This window comes from Canis lupus, chromosome 24 (genome assembly GCF_011100685.1).
Source record: "Canis lupus familiaris isolate Mischka breed German Shepherd chromosome 24, alternate assembly UU_Cfam_GSD_1.0, whole genome shotgun sequence".
Classification (NCBI taxonomy): domain Eukaryota; kingdom Metazoa; phylum Chordata; class Mammalia; order Carnivora; family Canidae; genus Canis; species Canis lupus.
Genome location: NC_049245.1, coordinates 973912 through 994211, shown reverse-complemented (window position 1 = coordinate 994211; position 20300 = coordinate 973912). Strand labels below are relative to the sequence as shown.

The 20300-nt window shown below is 53.9% G+C and overlaps 1 protein-coding gene and 1 long non-coding RNA gene across 8 annotated transcripts in view; one reads left to right on the top strand and one right to left on the bottom strand.

Moving 5' to 3' along the window:
* Nucleotides 1-13778: 13778 nt before the first annotated feature.
* On the bottom strand, nucleotides 13779-15655 carry THBD (thrombomodulin). Its single transcript, NM_001006953.2, is given in 1 exon segment — nucleotides 13779-15655. A coding segment is annotated over 1 exon segment (1737 nt). The 5' UTR covers nucleotides 15613-15655; the 3' UTR covers nucleotides 13779-13875.
* A 108-nt stretch (nucleotides 15656-15763) lies between these two features.
* LOC111092132 overlaps nucleotides 15764-20300 on the top strand; it is a 49370-nt gene continuing 44833 nt past the window's right edge. For 5 of the 7 annotated variants that reach the window (XR_005377447.1, XR_005377450.1, XR_005377449.1 and 2 more), the window contains exon 1: nucleotides 15952-16084. This is a non-coding gene — a long non-coding RNA (uncharacterized LOC111092132). Of the gene's footprint in view, nucleotides 16085-20300 lie in introns of all 7 variants that reach the window. The other 2 variants (XR_005377446.1, XR_005377445.1) reach the window with 2 other exon arrangements.

The following is a 20300-nucleotide window of genomic DNA, read 5'->3' as shown; positions in this document are numbered from 1 at the left end:
GTGCTCAGCATAATTGCTAATAGAGCTTCCTTTACTCTCAGAAGAATCTGGTTTGAGCATCACCCATCATCATGGTGTGAGTTAAAGCAGAATAAAGGTCAGGTTGTGTCAGCAAAGCTTGCTCTGTTTGGATCATTTGCACAGAGTTGGGATAGAAGTGATGCTCTTCCTGTGTGTTAGGATTGTTTTCTGTATAGGTTAGATATAAAAACAAGGGGATCCCTGGGTGGCTCAGTGGTTTAGCACCTGCCTTTGGCCCAGGGCTCGATCCTGGAGTCCCAGGATTGAGTCCTGAGTTGGGGTCCCAGCATGGAGCCTGCTTCTCCCTCTGCCTATGTCTCTGCCTCTCTTTCTCTCTCTCTGTCTCTGTGTGTGTGTGTGTGTGTGTCTATCATGAATAAGTAAATAAATAAATCTATATATAAAAAAAACACTGTCAATAGATACTGACACATCTGACAATGAAAGCTATACTAATTCATAGGGGAGGGCACTGGGTGTCAAGTGGCACTTTCTGGAGTTTGCAGGGACGAGGAAATCCAGCCTGCACATTGACCTTTCCTGACCACCCTTTCCCAGGCACAATTCAGAAACCACAGTGGAGCTGGCCTCAGAAGACAGCGGGTTCCGCACGGGTTTTGGGGCATCTGCCTGCGTATCAGGCCCAGCGCACCGAGTCCCTGACAGAGGCTGGTCTTTTTTGTGGCACCTGCCTCCACGTGCGCACTTCCTTCCTTGGGCCCCGTCTACCTCCACCCCCCACCGCCAGCCCCGCATTCTCGCTAAGAAGGTTCCCGGGTCTGCGGTTGCGGTTGCGTGGAGTGCGGGGAGGGGGTGACCGGGACTCCCCGGGAGGCCTACGGGAGCTTCAGGTCCCACCTCGGTGGTGTGAGTCGAGATGGGACAGACCCTGCAGTCTTCCTGATGACCACAGGGGCAGGGGGCGGGTGGACGGGGGAGGATGTCAACCAGCCGGCACCTGGCTCCGCGCCCAGGGGCGTCCCCTGTCACCCCAGCCTGGAGAGAGCTCGGCGGGGGCGGGGCCGCCCTGAGGCCGCAAGGGCAGGGCGGGGAGCAGAGCTGAGATGCTCCGCAGGCGCAGGGCGGCCCCGGGCGGGGCTGGGGACCCGGCGGGGGGCGCGGAGATGGGCAGACGGGACGGGCGCGCTGGCGCGGGGACCGGGGTGCGGAGGGTGCGTGGCGCTCCCCGTGGGGCTCGCTGCCGGCTCCTCAGGTGGAGCTGGAAGGGGCGCGCCTCGGGGCCGGACCCCCCCCCCCCCCGGGGCAGGAGCGCCCCCGCGACGCCGCCCCCAGGGCTGGGGCGGAGCCGGACACTGCCGGGTGGGTCCGAGCGGCCAACGCCAGCTGCTCGGCCGGAGGAGGCGGCGGTCCGCGGGCTCCTGCGCCTGCTGCCAGGCCCCGGTCACCTCCGCTCCTCCGCCGCCGCGAGCTGAAGAGGCGGCCGGCCTGTGGGCGCCCGTCGTGCCCGCGGGGCTCAGCGCGCACCGCCCCTTCGCGGCCCGCAGCCCCTCCGCTGACGCACCGCGCCCCGACCGGCCCGTGGCCCGGGCACCCTCCGCGCGCCACCGCCCATCCGTCGCGGCTGGTCACCCGGCCCATCGGCGTGTCCGCGGACTCCCAGCCCTCGCGGCGGCCGTCTTCGTGCCTCCACGTCCTGCTGGCCTCCTGCTGCCCGCCCGGGCCAGTGGCCGGTGCCACCTGCGCATCGAGGCCGAGAGGCGGGCGCGGTGCTGCGGGCGGCGGCGGCGGCGGCAGAGAAGGTCACGCGGCGGGGGCTGGCGGTGGTGGCCGCCTGGGCTCTGCCGGACGCCCCTCTACGTGGTGCAGCTGCTCAGCCTGTTTGTGACCGGCCCGATGCCTCGGCCCACCACGTGTCCCTCATCCTCAGCGACGCCAGCAGCTGCGCCAACCTCTTCCTCTACGGCTTCCTCCCCGACAGCTTCCGCCGGGCGCTCCGGCGGGCGCTGAGGAAGAGCCCTGGACTATTGTGCCTGCCGCTGCTCCCAAGAGCAGGGCTGGGGCAAGGTGGATGTGCCCCCCTCCCCTGCCAGCAGGAGGCCTGCAACCGGAACCGGCCACAGGCAGTTACCCCTCGCCGGGACCACTGCTTCTGCAGAGCCCGTTCACCTCCACCCCAGCCTGGGCACCTCCCGGGGGATCTGTGCCACCCTTACAACCCCGCAGACTGCCTGTCTTGGACGTTCACCGAAGAGCCACCCCCTGTGCCCGCCACAGCCACCTTTCTCCAGCAGTCTGTGTGCCAGCCCCGAGATCATCAAAGCTCCTTGGGGGCAGCCCCGGTGGCGCAGCGGTTTAGCGCGGCCTGCAGCCCCGGGCCTGATCCTGGAGACCCTAGGATCGAGTCCCACGTCAGGCTCCCTGCATGGGGCCTGCTTCTCCCTCTGCCTGTGTCTCTGCCTCTCTCTCTGTCTCTATGAATAAATAAATAAATAAAATCTTTAAAGAAAAAAAAGCTCCTTTGCTTTCTCCCACCCCCAGGACTCTGGTTTTCAGGAGGACACTTCCAAGGGGGTAGGACTCCTCTGAGAACTGATCTGTGATGTCAACCATCCATGGACCTCTATTTTCCGAGGGGCAGTAAGCAGAGGGATGCCAGGGAGGAATGGCCCTCTGCATGTGATATGTTACAGAATTTCCGCCCCAGGGAGGACTGTCTGGTCGGTGGAGGCAGCCAGTGCCCTTGCTGTCTGCTGCAGACTCTGACTGTGGTGGGGATATCACGTGTTTGGAAAGAGAAGGGAGGAAGGAAGATGCCTCCAAGCACACTCCCTTTGCTTCCGCTCCTGGGATCTTCTGTAACGGAAATTTAGGCACGACAGTCGGGGCACCAGCTCTGTCATCCCCCTCCGCCCCCCAAGCCCAATGGCTGCTGGCACTCAGAAATGCCATTTCAGTTGTCTTGGGCTAGCAGCAGGCTTCCTGTGAGTAGAAAAGGTTTGGAGAGTCGTAATGTGGAATTTGTTATGAGGCGCAAAACCAGATCAGTAATTAAAAAGCAGAAAGAATAAATCTCACTTAGCTCCTATGATGTGTTTTTTGGTTTGTTTGTTTTTGTTTTGTTTTGTTTTGTTTGCCTCGACCCTTTGGCGTGGGAGCATGAGACCTCATTAAGTTGGCAGTTTATACTACAGTGCTGAGTGGGAAGGGAGCCAGAGGGAGGGAAACGGAGACCAGAGAACACAGATGGAAATCAGCCCAGATTTTGGATAGAGGAGGCAGCTCTATCACCCACTTATTAAAAAAAAAAATCACAATTCAGTAAAACAGCAGCCAGATGTAGATAATAAACACACATAGGCTGAATACAGTAAATGGCTCTAACTTTTGCCCAATGTTAACCCAAGGATGAATTAGCTTTTCCCAAAGGAAAAAGTCAGCTTATGAGGAGCTTTAATCCTGTTTTCTATGAAGAAATGCTTGCAATGCTTATGTGGGGCTCTGGAATGAAAACATGCTATTAAACATGCGTGAGCAGCTATGTGTGAGACTCCACCTGGCTTAGCACAGCAAAAGACCCTTCTGGGTTTGGCTGATCCTATCCAGATGGAGAGAGGAACATGCGAGGGGAGGAAGGAAGGGGAGTACAGTTGAAGAGAAAGCCCCTTTGCTCTTCAGAGGCGTCAGCCCCCCAGGGCTCATAGCTTCCCGGTAGGAGGGCTTCCAGGGAAGCACTGGACTTAGCAGCCTAGCAGACCTGGCCTGACTTGAGCCTTTTTGGGCAGCCAGCAGGTGTCCCAAGATGAGCATATGGGGGCGGTTCCAGGAGGCTAAAGAAGATTGAGGCAGAGCCAGGAGAGCAGAGTAAGGCCCAGGGGGACACTCTACTCCCACCATAGGCAGGAGCTCCTATATGAGATCGAGAAAGAAGAACAAGGCTCTTCCCCGAAGCACTTGGGAAATCAGAGTTTTACCTGATATGAGCATGTGCCTGGTGTATGGGAAACAGGCAGAAGAGGAGCTGACCTCTGGTCCTAGATATAAATGTGGTATGATCCAGGCAGGAAACTGAACCCAGGGTCCTCAGAGTTCTGCCTCTAAAGTCAAGAGGTCTTCTAGTCCCAGCACACTGTTACAGAGGTCTAACTTTATGCTCTCTTCCATGTGGCCAGAGATTCCAGCTTCTTTCCTACTGAATGAGAGCAAAAACAAAACAGCCTTACGCAAACTGTGTTTGGGCCTATCCCCATTGGATCCTTACTCTCTAGATGGCCAGCCAGCAGCGTGATCTGTAGGCGGCAATCAGTGTCAATCCATGTGTGTCTCATAGGGCTGGGTGGGCAAAGTAGAGATGCAGGTCTTTAGGGTCTGCACACTGGGGTGGTCTACATCTGTCTGGCAGAGAAAATGAGTAGCCAGTCTGTACTACATCTTGAAAACGTGGCTGTGGGCTGGAAGTTCCAAACTAAGGCACAGAACCCCTTGAACTCACAAACATACATGCACGCATGCACCCACACACGTACATATAAACACATGGACATGGACCATCCCAAACCTGTTGTACCCACTAGAGTTGCTTGGGCATCAGGAGGAAGTTAGTGCTGGGGTCCACTGGACTTGTACAACTGTAATTTCTTGGCAGTCTTTCTTTGTTCCCCAGTGTCTGGCAGCATGCAGCAGGTGGCCACATGGTAAATGTGGTTGACTTGAGTTTCAAGGGCAAGCCAGGCTGAGAGCCACACGGTGAGGGGCTTGTGGCTCTGGAAATGATCTGAAATAGGCATGGGCTGCTGGGCCTTCGCCCCTCGCTTGGGTGGGGTTGGGGTCCTTCTCTTCAGTCTTCAGCAGTGATCCACAGCAGGCAAACTCCTTGATGGGGAAGATGGGGCACCCACCAGGAGTCTTGGCCACACTCACATGCTGGGCTGAGTGTTTAAAAATGCAACGTTGTAAACTAGTTGGTGAAGGTTGAAGCAGAGGCAGCCTTAGGCTACAAATGGTAAAGTCCCTGAGAGGCAGGGGCCTTCCAGCAGCCGGCCCAGAGAGCAGTGATGTTATTTCTCTGAGCCTCAGTTTCTCATGTGAAATATGCACAAACGCAGGGTATGGGTTTTGAGTTCTCAGCTGTAAACCGCCTTCTCAAAAGCATGGGAGAGGCACGCTAACCGAGGTGGTGGGAGGGTGAAAGACAGCATTCTTTTATGCTGAGTACTCTCTCTATCCCTCGTTAAAAATGAGTGAACACTGCCCCCGACCTGGGAGTCATAAATCATGCAGCGGAGGGGGTTGGGGGTGGAGAGTGTGCTGCTGACCAGTGTCTTCCTCAGCTGCAGAGAACTTGTGCTTCTTGGGGGTTAAGGTTGGGCACCCAGGGCAGCATAGTCCCGGGAACATTTAAAGCCCATCCGGAGAGCTGTGGGCTTTGGTTAGCATCACCCCCGAGGCCTCTCTATAACTGCTGGTTGCATAAAATCCTCTGGTTCCTGAGCAGCAAGATTGCAATGAGCTGACACGGGGCTGGAGGCCTCTGGGGTCCCCGGAGCACTCACGCATTTCACCTGCCAGAGGGTCGGCCACGCAGGCACCCTCTGACTTGAGCCCTGTTCTGCTGCCAAAACAGCTTTTGGCTTCAAAGTAAATGAGAACTTTTTTTCCCCCCTGGGTAGAAACAGCCTCTAGGCACCCCTTTAATCAGTGAACTTGCTTTGCCTTATAAAGTTGTCTTTTACTTGCTGTTCAGTGACAAGACAGTTGTTTTTTTCTGGGTGGTCAGAAGATTGTATTCGAACATAAGACAGGCGTTCATCAGAATTCTTACCCAATCTGTCAGTGCTGTGTTACTGAGCAAAGATGTATAATAGTTTCATCTTTAAATTCTTGGCTTCATTTTCATTAAAAACATCACCTCTAGCACTCCTTAGGTGCCAAAGGCTGATACCAAAGGAGAAAAAAAAACCCAACGTTCTGCCTGTGATGCTGAGAAACTGGACGTGCAAGCTTGGGCAGTGACTGAGCAAACGCTCATAAACCTGGGTTTCAAGGTTCTCTGACAGGCTGTGGCTCTTGAAACATTCCTATCTCTCACCGCCCCTACCCTAAGTGGGTGACAGAAATGCCTCAGATTCCTTAAGCACAAATGTCAGAACCCTAAGGCTCTGTCCTCTGTTGCACCCCGTCAGTCAGCACCACATCGGGAAGCTCTGCTCCATGGAGGAGTGTGCAGGTAGATGTGCATGCAGACAGCACACTGAGCACTGCTTCGGGCAGCTCCAAGGTACAGAGGGTAGTGGGGGAGCCTCCGAGGACAGCAACCCTGTCCTCACGAAGCTTGGATGTTCATGGCAAAATATGAGAACTGCAAAATGAGAGCACAATTTTGAGCTGAAATTAGAACCCAGGAGTGGACTCTGGTTTCTATAAGATATGTACTAAAAGAAACTAGCATGGTCGTTAGGGCAGGTTTCCCAGGAAAGGTTGCTGGAGATGACTCCTCCGAAGGATGAGTGGGAATCAGGCTAGAAGATGGTAGGATGGAACATACCAAGGACTCAAGGCAGAGGGGACAGCATGTGAAAAGGACCTGTGACGGTAAGCAGTGAAGATGCCCAAGGTGGCTAAAACAGAGGATGGATGATGTCCAGTCAGTAAGAGGCTTTAGGAAACCTCATAAGTTCCCTTAGGGATCTATGACCCTGCCATAGAACAGCAGTGACAGGCCTTAATGTGACGGTCAGGTCTACTGAGTAAAGCACCCCATCAAAGGCTCTTGAGTCCTTGTAAAGTTGAGGCCCTCATGCCTCCATTTTTCAGCAGGAGGTTGGCAGGAGGAATATATTCTTTCCATTTCAACATTCATCAACTTTTTTCAACAGGAAGGCAGAGCTTCCAATTATATGAATGGCCTAGTGTCTAACCAGGAGGGGCACTCTTGAAAATGAGAATCAACTAAAAAAATACAAATAAAATCCAAGATCATTAACTGTGTTACCCAGAATGGAAGTACTGACTTGGTTAAAATGAAAACTAAGGCTTTCTATTATGGAAAGACACCGTGGGTATCCACTGATGTCATGGGGTGCCCGAGGTCAGTGCTGGCACAGAGCAGATGTGTGGTGGCCTGGGGAGAACAGACGCGGGGACACAGAGGCCAGGATCAGGGCACCCACTTACCAGCCCCGTGTGACTGCAGGAAAGCTCCGTGGGCCCTGGGGGAAGGCAAGAACCAGAGTGCCTACCACCCGCAAGTGTGCAGGGCATTGGCCCAGAGGAAGAAGAGAACAAGGCCGGTACCAGGAATAGGCCTGTTTTTGGTCAGGATTTCTTTAGCCACTCTGAGGAGGCTATGATTTCTTTTTAATCTATTTTTTATTGACATATATAATATGTAAATATGTAAATATGGCACAATTCACTCCTTCTAGGTGCTCAGTGCTGACAAACGTATGCAATTTACAGTGGTTCAACTGCCTGCTACCCCTGTCAAGATGGGGATGGTTTTTGTCACTTTTCCCTCATGCTGACCTGGACCCATCCCCTGAGAGGGCAGGCTGCCAGTCACATGGAGGACACAAGGGGACCAGACTGGGTGCAGTGTGCTCCCTAAATTGAGGGAAGCCATCCACTCATACCGCTTCCTGAGCTCCTTCACCTAGACAGGGATTCCAACCCACTTACTCAGGAAACGCTGCCCTTTCAACCTCCCAGATCTGAAAAGAACCACCCTGGGCTCCAGAAATCCCTCACTCAAAAACAGGGGCTTGAGTATATCCCTGGACAAGTTGCCAACTTCTCAGTGATCTCCTAGGCTTTGACTCTGAGCTCCGGAGAGAGAGCAGAGCTGCCCCTCCAAACCAGGGTTCACACTCCCTCCCGAGCTTTGCAGACTGGATACACTCCAGGACCCGGCAGACACACCATTTCCATTGACCCCAGGCCTGCAGCCCTGTGTTTCCTGCGGCCCTGTCCCAAGCGCTGGACGTTCAGACAAATGGAACAGAGAAGCCAGGACTTGCTCTCTGTCCTTCTAGGACTTTCCATTCTCCTGGGGTTACTGCTGGATCTCTCAAGTCCTACCTTTGGAAGAACAGCCAAAATGTTTGAAGAAAGACCACAATCACCTTCTGGCAAAGAATTACTGAAAGTGGCACTTTTGGTGTCATTCACCATTTCAAGAAAAATTTAACAACGTGTGCCCCCATGACAGGGGTGATGGTGTGCAAGATCTCCAGAGTCTGTGGGAGGTGGGGGCCCCTGTTGTCAAGGAATTAGAAGGAGTTGAGTCAAGGGGCAGAAAGAAGAAGGGAGGATTCGGGATATGTGGCAAAGCCCCTCTCCCTCACTGGGTGGCTTGAAGGAAGGCCCTGATGGAGCCCAGAAACCCATGAGTAAGCAGCTGGGGCCAGTATCAGTGTGAAGCCAGAAGGAAGATTCCAGAAGACAACAGAGAGAAGTTGCCACGTCCAATTTGTGGAAGAGAATACTCAGGATAGTATCGGTCATGATATGCTCCATTGAAAAAAAAAAAAAAAAGACTAAATATTTCAGACAGAAAGTCAAAAAACTGTCTAGCCTGTGGCCCCGGTGGGCATTATATCATCACGGACCCCAGTTTGGGATGTTGGTGTTTTTCACTGCATCCTAAAAGCCTTGGGAGATTTGCTACCCTGTCTCCAGTGGGCGTGACTTTGAATTAATATGTCCCCAGGCTTCTTTTGTCTTTTGTAATCACACTTTCAAAACAAGCTGAGAATTTTGATTCTGTTAGAATCTGATGTCAAAAAAAAAATATTTCATTTCTCTTGTGAGAGGAAATCAGTTGTTTGCCTCTATCTGAACCTGCTGACCCAAAAAAAAAAAAAAAAAAAAATGGGAGAAGGACTCTCTCAAAACAAAAAGAGATAGTGCTGAGCCCAGGCACATGTTCTAAAAACGAAAGGAAGAGCCAGGCGTGGCCTGTATTATTCTATAAAGAAATGCCTAAAAAGGTCAGGGGATGTGTTTTCACATGACCCCGGGGCCCCCCACAGAGTCTTGACTGTGATACAAATGTGTTTTTATATGTCCTTTGTAACCTTGGTTTTCCTTAAAGACAGGGAAATGATAATTAACCCCCATTTAACACAAGACGGACTGAAGGCCCCTGGGTCAGAACCTGGGGCTCTTCTGTCACCTGGCCCTGTCCACCTGGCATATGGAGGAGCCTCAGAAACGGGGACTCAGGGCAGGGGTCTGGCCCCGGGGGATGTGATCATGCAGCACCATCATTTCCCTTTGCACACACCTTCCTTCCTACTGCTCTCTAAAACCACACCCTCGGGATTGTGTGGCATGGGATTGGTCATCTTGCCTTTCTGTTCCTTGCACACTCCTGATGCACTACCGGGAATTGTGGCTGCTCGAGTCCAGAACATGGGGCAAATGAGCAGAGCCCTGAGAGACACAGGAGCCAGGCTTCCCCAAAACCTTCTGCCGAAGGTTAAGAGAGTCGGTTAGTCTGGTCAAAGCTTAGGAAAGCTCATCTTTACGATTCAAACATGAAAACACAGGATCCTTGGTGTGGAGAGAATCTGAGCGGGGAGGGCTAGCAGGGTCAGGCAGGAAAGAGGCCTCATGTGGGGTGTACAGACAACTCCAATGGCAGGGAAGTGCGGTGGCCTGGGTGGCCTTTCTGGTGAGACGAGGATGTTCTATACGTTGATGATGGTGGTAGTTCCAGGAATGTGTGCACTCTTCAGGACTTACAGACTTGGTCACCCAAAAAGGTGAATTTTAATGTATGCCAATTATACTGTGATTTTTTTTTCTTAAAAAAAAAAAAGAGTTAAAATAAAATGCACTGCCCACCTCCTGGGCTTAATCTGCTCTTCCTGGCACTCAGGGTCCTAATGGACAGAACTTTCCAGGCCCATAGATCACTCACCCTAATCAGTGATCAAACACCACTTCAGTCCCTAGGAGCTTAGGTTCTTCTTTCTCCCAACAGAGAAAGAGAAAGATGAGCAAACATTCATAGATTTTCCTGATGGATAGTTCTCAAAGCCCCTGCTCTTTGGGGCACATACCACCTTCCCTCAGACGCAGGTGGCAGCTGTCCCTGTTTCTGAGTAGAGGGGTGTCTCTCATGTATTAAATACAGTTTGGGGGCAATTATTTGTTTTATATCTGTCTTCCCCACCAGAGTGTAAACTTCTCAAGGTAGGGCTATGTTAGCATGCCTATCACCAAACTAGGCACAGGATATTTGACGAACTAGTCCAACAAAAGGGGCTAGATATGAGGAGGGGACAGGTACCATTTAACTCATAAAATCAAATTCTGACTTCTCCAGAAGTATGACCTTGGCCTTCTTCCCCAGGCCCTGCAGGCTGCAGAATGTCATCAGCAAATATGATCAAACACCACTTAGATTTGGAATTCTTCCTCAGACCTGGATATACAATAATGTGAACAGAAAGCAAGACTATACAATTGACCCACAGCCCTTGTTTCATAAGGTTTACTCTGATTCTAAATGCTGGAGGACAGTTCATATAGCTGACTGATTTGTTTATATGATCCCAGCATCTTTCTCAGAGTGGGGCTGTGGTTTCCCAGTTGTTTTGAGAATTTCAAGTTCTGATGAGCCCTATAAGCAGAGATACTAATCTCCCATGGGACAGGGAATGAGGAGGAAGGGGAGGGACTGGGGCCCTCCCCCAGTGCCCTGGGCTCCAAGATGCCCCAGAAAGGGTTTTTGACTCTATCCTAAAAGTGTGTTTTGGGAAAATCTCCCTCCTAGAGCAGTGAGCTGTAGTAAGTCAGTTTGCTAGCTACTTAGAAGCAGACCCTTTTGGGGATCCCTGGGTGGCGCAGCGGTTTGGCGCCTGCCTTTGGCCCAGGGCGCGATCCTGGAGACCCAGGATCGAATCCCACATCGGGCTCCCGGTGCATGGAGCCTGCTTCTCCCTCTGCCTGTGTCTCTGCCTCTCTCTCTCTCTCTCTCTCTCTCTCTGTGACTATCATAAATAAATAAAAAAAAATAAAAAAAAAAAAAAAAGAAGCAGACCCTTTTGAAAAATGAAGTCCAGTAGTAAGGACAAATCTCTCTCCTCTGGACCCCTAGCACAACTCACATGTACCTTCTTTGCCGGCACACATCAAGTTTTTCCTTCACATGTAGCTACTGCTGACTTTGGCTGTCTGTCATCGTGCCATACTCCTAAAGGCAACATTGCTCAATCTGTTATCTCAGGGAGGGCGCTGTGCAGAGTAGCCACGCTCCCACACACCCCAAAGCTGTCAGCCACATCCAGGATGGATGTGGAAATCTCCAATTGCATCTTTGCAACAGTAACTACGCAGATTCAAGCTGAGCAATTCAGCATTGTCCGGATGTATAAAAATATCCGAATATTTGATCAGACTCAATTGTCCTCTGACTTCTGCTGTGTGAAGATTTTCAGACCACTGAATATAAAATTTGGCCAGTGCCACCATCTGAGGAAAAGGAGCTGAGGAAATGTGTGTCTTATAAAGGTGATATTTCTAATCTCCAACAGAGATTAAAATGATTTAATACTGCATGAGACCTTGGTATGTGGAAATGATTGTTTGAATTTGAGCCACAGACTGAGACCCCTCGTGACTACCGTGTTTAGATATCTCAGAGGGCAGATAAAGCCAAACCATTCACAGGAAGGACACACAGCTGGGACTAGAGATGCCCCCAAGAAGAACTGTTTCTTTAACACATCCCAACAAATAATCCTATAGTGTGTTTCAAAACACATAGACACAAGTCCTATGTATGAAGTTGTTATGGTTACAGAAGAAAACATAAATATTTGTGCATACAGACATAACATGAAGTCCTTCTACAGTGAAAATAATCTCCTCTGGAAAGATCTTTGAAAGTGAGAGATGGTGCCGTGAGCAGATATAGCTAGCCATGGGGTGTGGAGCAGCCTTTCAAGGTGTCTCCTGGCATTTGCATCGTTTGTGAGCCCTGTTTAATGACATAAATGAGGGGGTTGGGGAAAGTGCGTAGTAAACAGACAAAAGCCCAAGAGCACTCTGTTATTTGTTTATTTCCTACATGTGACGTCATAAGCAAGAGTTTTGCCTGTGTTCTAGTTTGTCTCCAATAAATAAATAACTATGTACAAATGTGCTGAGTTTACAAAATAGAGGAAAACCTTTGTTTTATAAAAGATACACCTGTATGATACATCTTCCCCATACAGTGAAGCATGATCCCTTCCTAGCTTCGTTGAGCCAACAACCCTTTGAGCCAACAACCCCTCAAGGTGTACCTCTATCAGAGAGCAAAGCTATATACATCAAAAATTCCTCAGTTTCTTGAGAATACAGGCCTGACTTGGCCTTCTGCTTATTACTGATCCATATGTAATGTATTCCAGAAAGTTGGAAGCTGTCCAAAACAGTTCTTCTCAAGCTAGACTGGGCAGACCCCTGCAGATCTTGTTGAAATACAGATTTTCATGCAGCCCAACTTTCTGCATTTTAACCAGCTGCCAGGGGCAGCTCCCACTGCTTGTCCAGGAACCGTGTTCTAAGAGGCCAGGGTTAGAAGGTCACTCAGAAGTGGGAGAAATTCTCAAGGGCTTGATCAAGGTGAAGCCTGAATTGAGCATGTGCCAGGCTCCATCCCCAAGTTCCCAAATCCCCCCAAACCCAGCAGAACTGGCTTTGTTTCGGAGCACACATTATAAGAAGAATAAGACTCAAAATGGTAACTGGCATGAATTGTGCAGCTCAGAACTTTCTTAAACCATTTCCTGGGAGGTGCTTCATCCCTGTCTTAATCTAGAGCAATCATGAGAACATTTTCAACATTGTCCAAGATAGCCAGTAATAACATCAATTATAATAATGGGAAAAAGACACATAAGAAACTTAACAACAATACGGATCTTTCAGTTCAAATGAAAACGACAATAAAACCCAGACTCATTGTTTAAAAAATAAAAATAAAAAAACTCCTTGGGTTGAATTTCTATAATGCAACATTAGTTCAATGAATGCCTCTCACATCTTAACTCTTATTAAAGTGATATTACCCTGAAAGCCTGAAATTTCAGGAATAAACTAGCAAATCTGGTTCAAGAGCACATAAATTCCCAACCAGCCTGATTGTAGTGTTTTGGATTCTGTTTCACACAGGAGTTTTGCAGAGGCACACGTGGAAGAGCAGAAGGGCTGTGGCCAGGGAGGGAAACTCCAGGCAGGCTGGCTGAGACCCAGCAAGGGGAGAAATGGGAGGAATAAAGAAGGGGTCTGGGCTTCAGCAATGCGAGAGAGTGCTGGGAAAACCACCATAGGGGGCTTAACTGTCCCCCAAAGAGTGGAAATAGATAAATATACAGATAGGGAAGGGGGAAGTGAGGAAAGGAGGGAGGGAGGGAGGGAGGGATACAAAGTGGGGACTGGAGTCATACAGTAGGGGAAACAAAGCAAAAAACCAAAGGGAAAAGCAGCCATCCTAAATACTTAAAAAATAAATACCTTGGTCATTATCCACACCTTGATCACACTCACTAGTTCACAGGATCATAAGTCTGACCCAAAGCTTGCCAGCCAAGGAGGCTCACCCGTCATGTGCCCCTGGGGGAGGGCATGGTACACTCCGTAGTCTGTGACTTCGTTACAAATTGCCATCTCTGCCCAGCTGTCTGATGATGATGTCCTGGAAGTTTCTGGGGAGCTTGTTCCTTCCAACCACCACTCCCCAGCCAAGTGTGGAATCAGCAAAAGAAGCGGGGCAGGATCTTCTCCAGTTCCAATACCAGCTAAAGTGCTCCTGAGTAGGTGGCCAGGGAGCAAGGCTGGGGGAGGGGGAGAGGCAGAGGAGGGAGGGAAAGACCCAGCTACAGCCAGGGGCAGGGAAGAGGCCTCTTAGAGTTTCTGAGGCATCTGCTCAGTCCGCACGTGCTGCAGCACCACCTCCTTGGCTGGGGCACCGCACTTGTACTCCAGCTCGGCCCTGGGGGCGCCTTGCTTCTTCCGCAGGTGGCACAGGAGTGCCAAAAGCGCCACCACCAGAGACAGGCTGGCGATGGAGATGCCAATGAGCACTCCAGAATGCACGGGCCCTACCGGTGAGGGGCTGGGGGTGACGCCTGGAGTCGGGGTGACTGGGGGCTCCCCAGAGCCGCTGTCGCTGTCACCATCAGGGTCACTGATGATGCGGCCACAGTCCGTGGCCACCTGGCCTGCTAAGGGCGAGTCAGGCCCGCAGATGCACTCGTAGGTGCCCGGGAGGTTGCGGCAGGCCTCGGGGCACTCTCCGTTTTCGCACTCGTCGATGTCCGTGCACATGAAGCCGTCATCCAGGATGTAGCCTTCGGGGCACTGGCAGGAAGTTGGGCTGTTGGGGTCGCAGTCCGCTGGGCACGCGGTCTGGTTGCAGAACATCTGGCACCTGTGAGGGTCGTGCGGGACAGGTGCGAAGCCCTCGGCGCAGATGCAGCGATAGTCGGTCTGGCTCACGGGCTGGCACTGGTACTCACACTTGCTCCCGAAGCACGGGTCCACGGGCTCCACGCACTCGTTGTCCACCAGCTCGTAGCCGGGGTAGCAATGGCATTCGAAGGCGCCCCGCGTGTTGACGCAGAGCTGCGGGCACAGACTGGGCACCTGGATACAGTCGTCCACGTCCTCACACCGGTGCTGGTCGGCAGCCAGCTGGTACCCCGTCTCGCACATGCACAAGTAGGAGCCCGGCACGCTGGCGTTGGGAATGCAGAAATGCTCGCACAGTTTATGGCACGAGTGCTCCGCAAACGTAGCGCAGGAGCGCCCGTCGGCCTGCAGGTAGGTGTCAGCCGGGCAGAGGCAGCGCGGCGCCCCGGCACTTGCGCTGCACGCGCGCTGGCAGCCGCCGTTCTCCACGCTGCAGTCCCAGGCGCCCGGCGCCTCCCGGCCCCAGCGCGCCTCGGCCTCCCCCCGCGGCGCCGCGCACGCCAGCTGCACCCCGAAGGGCGCGACGGCGGCGGAGCTGCCCGCCGGCAGCGCCTGGAAGTCCGCGCCCCGGGCCCCGAACGGGGTGCTGTAGGTGACCGACACGCCGGCGGCCGCCGCGGCGCGGGCGTCCACGAGCAGGGGCCTGCAGGAGGCCGCGAAGTGGAACTCGCAGAGGAAACCGTCGGCCTCCGCCGCGCACCGCTGCTCCTCCCAGGCGGGCTCGCCGGGCGCCGGGGCCGCGGCGTCCGAGACCGCGACGCACAGGGGAGCGCACGGCGGGCCCGCCGGGCCGACGTGGGGCCGCGCCCACCTGCTGTAGCTGGTGCGGTTGTCGCCGGTGACCCACTGGAAGCCGCGCAAGGGCCCGCCTTGCCCCGGGTCGCTGCAGCCGCGCCGGAGCTGCAGGCCGATCCAGAGGCGGGGGCCGTCGCCGCCGTCGCCGCTCAGTAGCAGGGAAATGACATCCGCCGCCACGGAGGAGCGCACGGTCATCAGGTGGCCCCCCAGCCCCTCGCAGGTCTGGCTGGCGGCGAGAAAGGTCGCGGGGCCTCGGAAGAGCTGGAAGCAGTCGTGCTCCACGCACTGGCTGCTGCGTGGCTGGGGCTGCGCGGGCGTGGGGAGCCCCAGGCCAGCGGGCGCCAGCACGCCGAGGAGCAGGACGCGCAGCATGCTGGCGGGGCGCGCGGCGAGCAGGCGCGGGGGGCGCAGGCGCCGCGCGGGGCGAGAGCCGGGCCTGGGCGGAGGGGCGCGGGGCGCGGGGCGCGGGGCGCGGCTGGCGACTGCCTCTCGCGGGGGTCCCGGCGCACACGCGTCCCGCCGCCGCGCGCAGCCCCGGCGAGGCGGCCTCTGACAGCCGGCGGCCCGGGACCGGCTTTATACGTGCGCGCCCTCCCGGCGGGACGTCCGGGGAAGGGAAGGAAGTGCCCGGTGGGAAGGGCTGGGCCGCGTTCTCGGATTACTGGGTTCTCCGGCGCCTTGTGCCCGCCCTCGCGCCCGGGATCGCCTCGCGGGTGAGTAAGCCGGGCCGGGCGCTGGGGTCCCCCGCTGGCCGCCTGCGCCCCGGAGACGGCGCCCGCCCTTCTCTGGGGCCCCCGGGCCGCGGTCCGACCCAACCTCAGGCCCCCTTCCCGGTCTTACAAAGGTACCGTCACCGCCGCTGTCCGGGCAGGCGGGAGAGGAGGGCGGGGGGGGGGGGGGGGTGCCCGGGACCCGCTGGGCTCGGGGGCGGCGCCGGCGCGGACGAGGATTTCGGGAGGAGCCGCCGAGGGCGTGGACTTCCCTGAGGAAGCAGCCGCGGGGAGGGAACCGGACCCTCGGGGCCCCGGGACACAGGCTGCAGCCGGCGCGAGGAGGGGCGGGAAGAACCGGCGAACCTCGGGTCCCGGAGCGCGGGCCGCCCGCCTCGCCTCCTGCCCCGTGGGAGTCGCAGGACCCGGCCGGGCGCGGGCTCTTGTGGCCCCGCGGGAGCCGCGGCAGCGAGTGCCCGAGCGGGCGCGTTAGTGTGTTTGTGCTTGTGCGCGGCTCCCCTCGGGACGGGCCGTCACGCAGCCCAGACCGGGTCCTCCGGGGGGCCGGCGGGGGTCGAGCCCACCCTCCTCGCCTCCGCGGAGGCTGCGCGGGCCGGAGAGACCGAGCGGTGCCAGGTGCGTCCCGCTGCCCCCGCGCTGCGGCAGGCGGCTCTGCGGCCCGACCGGGGGGGGGGGGGCACGGGGAGGAGAGGGGATCTGTCACTTTCGCGACCTTTTCCGCTTATTCACTCAGCAAGAATGTGGGGCGTGGGCCCAAAGCACGACATGGACAAGCTTTTTTTTTTTTTTTTTTTTTTTTAAGCCCTGTGCCTCTGCTCTGTGCTCACTCACAACCTGGCGCCAGAGGGCGGCGCTGTTGAACTCTACACAAAGACCTAAAAGTCGGAGACCTCTAAATTTGGGCGGAAAAGAGTGATGGGTGTGGGGAATGTCGGTCGGGACCTCGCAGGGGGCTGGAAACTGGGTTCCCGGAAAGCCCCTCGAGGCTTCTACCCATTCTTAGCTGGGCGTCCGCCTCTTTGGTCCAGCAGAGCCCAGACTTGTGAGAGGGCAGACCAGTGTGGCGTCTACACAAGCGAAAGACAGCACGGGCACACCCCCCCACCCCACCTCATTGTACTGGCGGATAGTGACCCAAGGTGTGGGGTGTGGACACTCAGAAAGCAGAGAGCGAAAGGGAGGAGGGACAGCGGTCCTTCCCTACACTCCCCTACACCCCAGGGTAGAGCCTGAGAGCTGGGGATGGCAGGGCCTCCTGAAAGCTAGGTAGGGAACCCAGCGCAGAGACTGATGTCTAAAGCACACTGGAATGGACGCCTCTGCACCTCCCCGAAGAGGAAGAAAAGACCAGCAGATTTGGAGAGACAGGTTGTCTCCAGGTGCCGGTCTGATACCCCACTGGCTTCCTGTGCTGAGCTGGGGTCTTGACTCACATGCACAGCCTGCCCAAGGAGGCTGGAGCTGGATCCCGGTTGCCTCAGGTGCCCTTGGCCCTAGGAGTGGGGCCTTCACATTGGGGCGGAGCCCTTGGGCATTTGCCATCATCCCACAGGTCGCCCCTGAAAAATCTCAGAAAGTGAGCAATTGCCTGGATTCTTGAGACAAGAGAGGGGACAGAACCAGTTACACCCTTTGCTCAAACTTTACTAAGATTTTCAAGCCTGCCTGCCCTCAAAGGCTTGCTGCACACCAGGCTAGTTCGCTTTTTGCCATGGCTATCTTTAGTGGGGTGTCCTGTTTGAGTCTCCTTGAGCCATTACTTTGATGCCTTTTTGCATATTTTCAACTACCACCCTTCCTCTCTGCACCTCCTGCTTAAAGGGTGGGCCACTGCCTCTGTTTCCATGGGGATGATGCTAGCAGCTCCCTCTCCATGGCTAGCCCCTGGCCCTCCCACCTTCACTGAGTACTCACCAGTCCAGGCCCATTTTGCTGTTTCCTTGGAACAGCCCCCTTGAAGAACAACCCATCATCTCCTAGATACTGAAGCCAAAAACTTATTTTCTGCTTTTATCTTTTCTTGGTGTCTCTATGTTGTTTGCACTCTTGATCCCTGGCTATTTCCGCTCTCTTCCTCCCACAACTTCTGAGACACCGGACCTCCTGCTCCTCCTCTCCTCTACCTGCCAGGGGGGTGGCCCCTCTGCTCCTCTTGCCCCATGAGGGTGGCCAGTCCTCACAGTTCTGCCCATGGCCTTTGCCTCTTTACAACCCCCCCCCTTTGTCTAAGTCACTTATTCCCACAGATGCTGCAGGTCCCAGCAAGAGGAGCCCCTGCTGACTGTCAGAGAAAAGCCTCCCTGTGTCTCACCTGCATCCCATGACTCCTGTCTTTTGGTCTACTGGGAAAGTTCTCTTCTTTGCCTCTTCTCCATCTACTGAAATCGCATCCTTCTTTTAAGGCACAGGTGACACGCTCTCCATCACAAATGTTTCTGAATAAGAACTGATTTCTCTGTGAAGTTCATAGGACTGTCAGCAATTTAGCACTTACCACACCTTTCTTGCTTTACAAGTAAGCATGTTCTTTTTAATCATGCTCTTTGTTAGACTTACAATCTAGTTTCCGGGGGTGGAGAATAACTCTTACACATCTTTGTATCCCCATCCAGCCTACAGCATGTTTTGTTTGCAGGCAGTGCTCAATGTTGTGCCCAAGATTGCGAATCCGAGAAACCACCGAGGAGCCGACACCGATGCAGTCACACGAGGGTTTATTTACAAGCTTGGGCTTGGGTCCAAGTGCACCCGACACAGCGGAGCAGGGACTTGGACCCCGAGACTAAGAGGCGTAGCAGCTTTATAGGGGCCAGTGGCCCATGGGATACGCAGAAAGTTGCACAGTCATGTCGGTCCACACGCAGGTGGCCGATAGAATTACACCTTACCCTATAGGATCCACTTGACCTGGCCTATTACTTTGGTCAGAATCCGCGCGCAGTTTTGGCGGGCACAGAGCAGGGTTACATTGTTATGAGCCGATTTCCGATGAGGGTGTGCCCAGCGGCCTGACTAGGGGGGGCAGCGCCTTAAGCAATAAGCAGGTCGTGTGGGGGTCATAGGGGAGGTGGCGGGTGTAGCCCAAAATGGAGTTAGTCCTACTCTGCTTGTCCAGGGGTAGGGGATTTTTGTTAAATTTCCTGGGTCCCACACTCAAGGAGTTGTTTGAGGACCTCTTGAAAGTGCTCCTTTCTGCCCTGGTTCCAGGATGACTTCCTCCTATTAACCTGCAAACACAAGGATGGGGGGGCCTTAGAGCCTTACGGTTAGGAGTGGGGGCTTTGCAGCCAGCTTGACTGGATCAGAGTTCCAGCTCCATCATTTATAAGTTGTGTCACATCTGGCAAGTAGCTCAGCCTCTCTGTGCCTCAGTTTCCTCAACTGTGTGGTGGGGAATCCTAACAGTCACTGCTAACAAAGTGTTACTATGAGGATTGTGTGAGTTATATATGTAAAGCATTTAGAAGGGCTGAACTGTAGTGAACTCTCAACAGATGTTAGCTAGAAAAGGATATACTCAGGTTTCTAGAATTTGAATTCAGCTGATGATTGTGTTCAACAGTCAGCATGGTTCCTGATCACAGCAGAGACTCACTAAATATCTGCTGGATGAGATTCTGTTCAGCTGAGCATTTTTACCAATAATAACAATAAAAAAAAAAAAGCAAGGAAAAAATAAGTTCACAGGCCAGTAGGAATAGGGAAGGAATTGAAGACAGCCCTGGAGGCAAGCCCTGCACCCCTGTGCACCTGGAGGGCTCTCATAAAGCCTCAGGCTAACTCCCCATCTGCCCTGGAGGCATCCGTTGTTAATTCCTCATTTTCCAGGTTTGGAAACTGAAGGTCAGGGAGAATAAATGACGTCCCAAGGCCAGGCAGCTAGTCAGTGGCGAAACTAAGAATCTCCAGCTCACGTAGGATGAGAGAATGAGAATATACAGTACATGAAAGCCCTGATTTTGCCAATTACCAGTTGCTAGAGTTTGGCTAAGTTACTTAAATCTCTGATTTTCTCCCCCCAGATTGGAGATACGATATCTAATTTATAGGGTTGTTATGGAAATTAGGAAATTTACATACAGGGACTGTTCTCCTTTCTCATAACATAGCAGCTCTTCAACAAATACAGCTGTTACTACTGGTGAATGTTGTAAAGAAAGAAACAAAGAGTAGTCCGGATGCAAAAGGGGGCCCCAGGGAAATGTGCTGCCCCAGACATACGTCAGTCAAAGATCTTTTTCAAGTGTGGGAGGCAGCTTTTTTCTTAAAATATTGAAAAGAACTGTCTGATTCCAACACAAGCACTTGTTGAAAAGCCACCTATCAGAA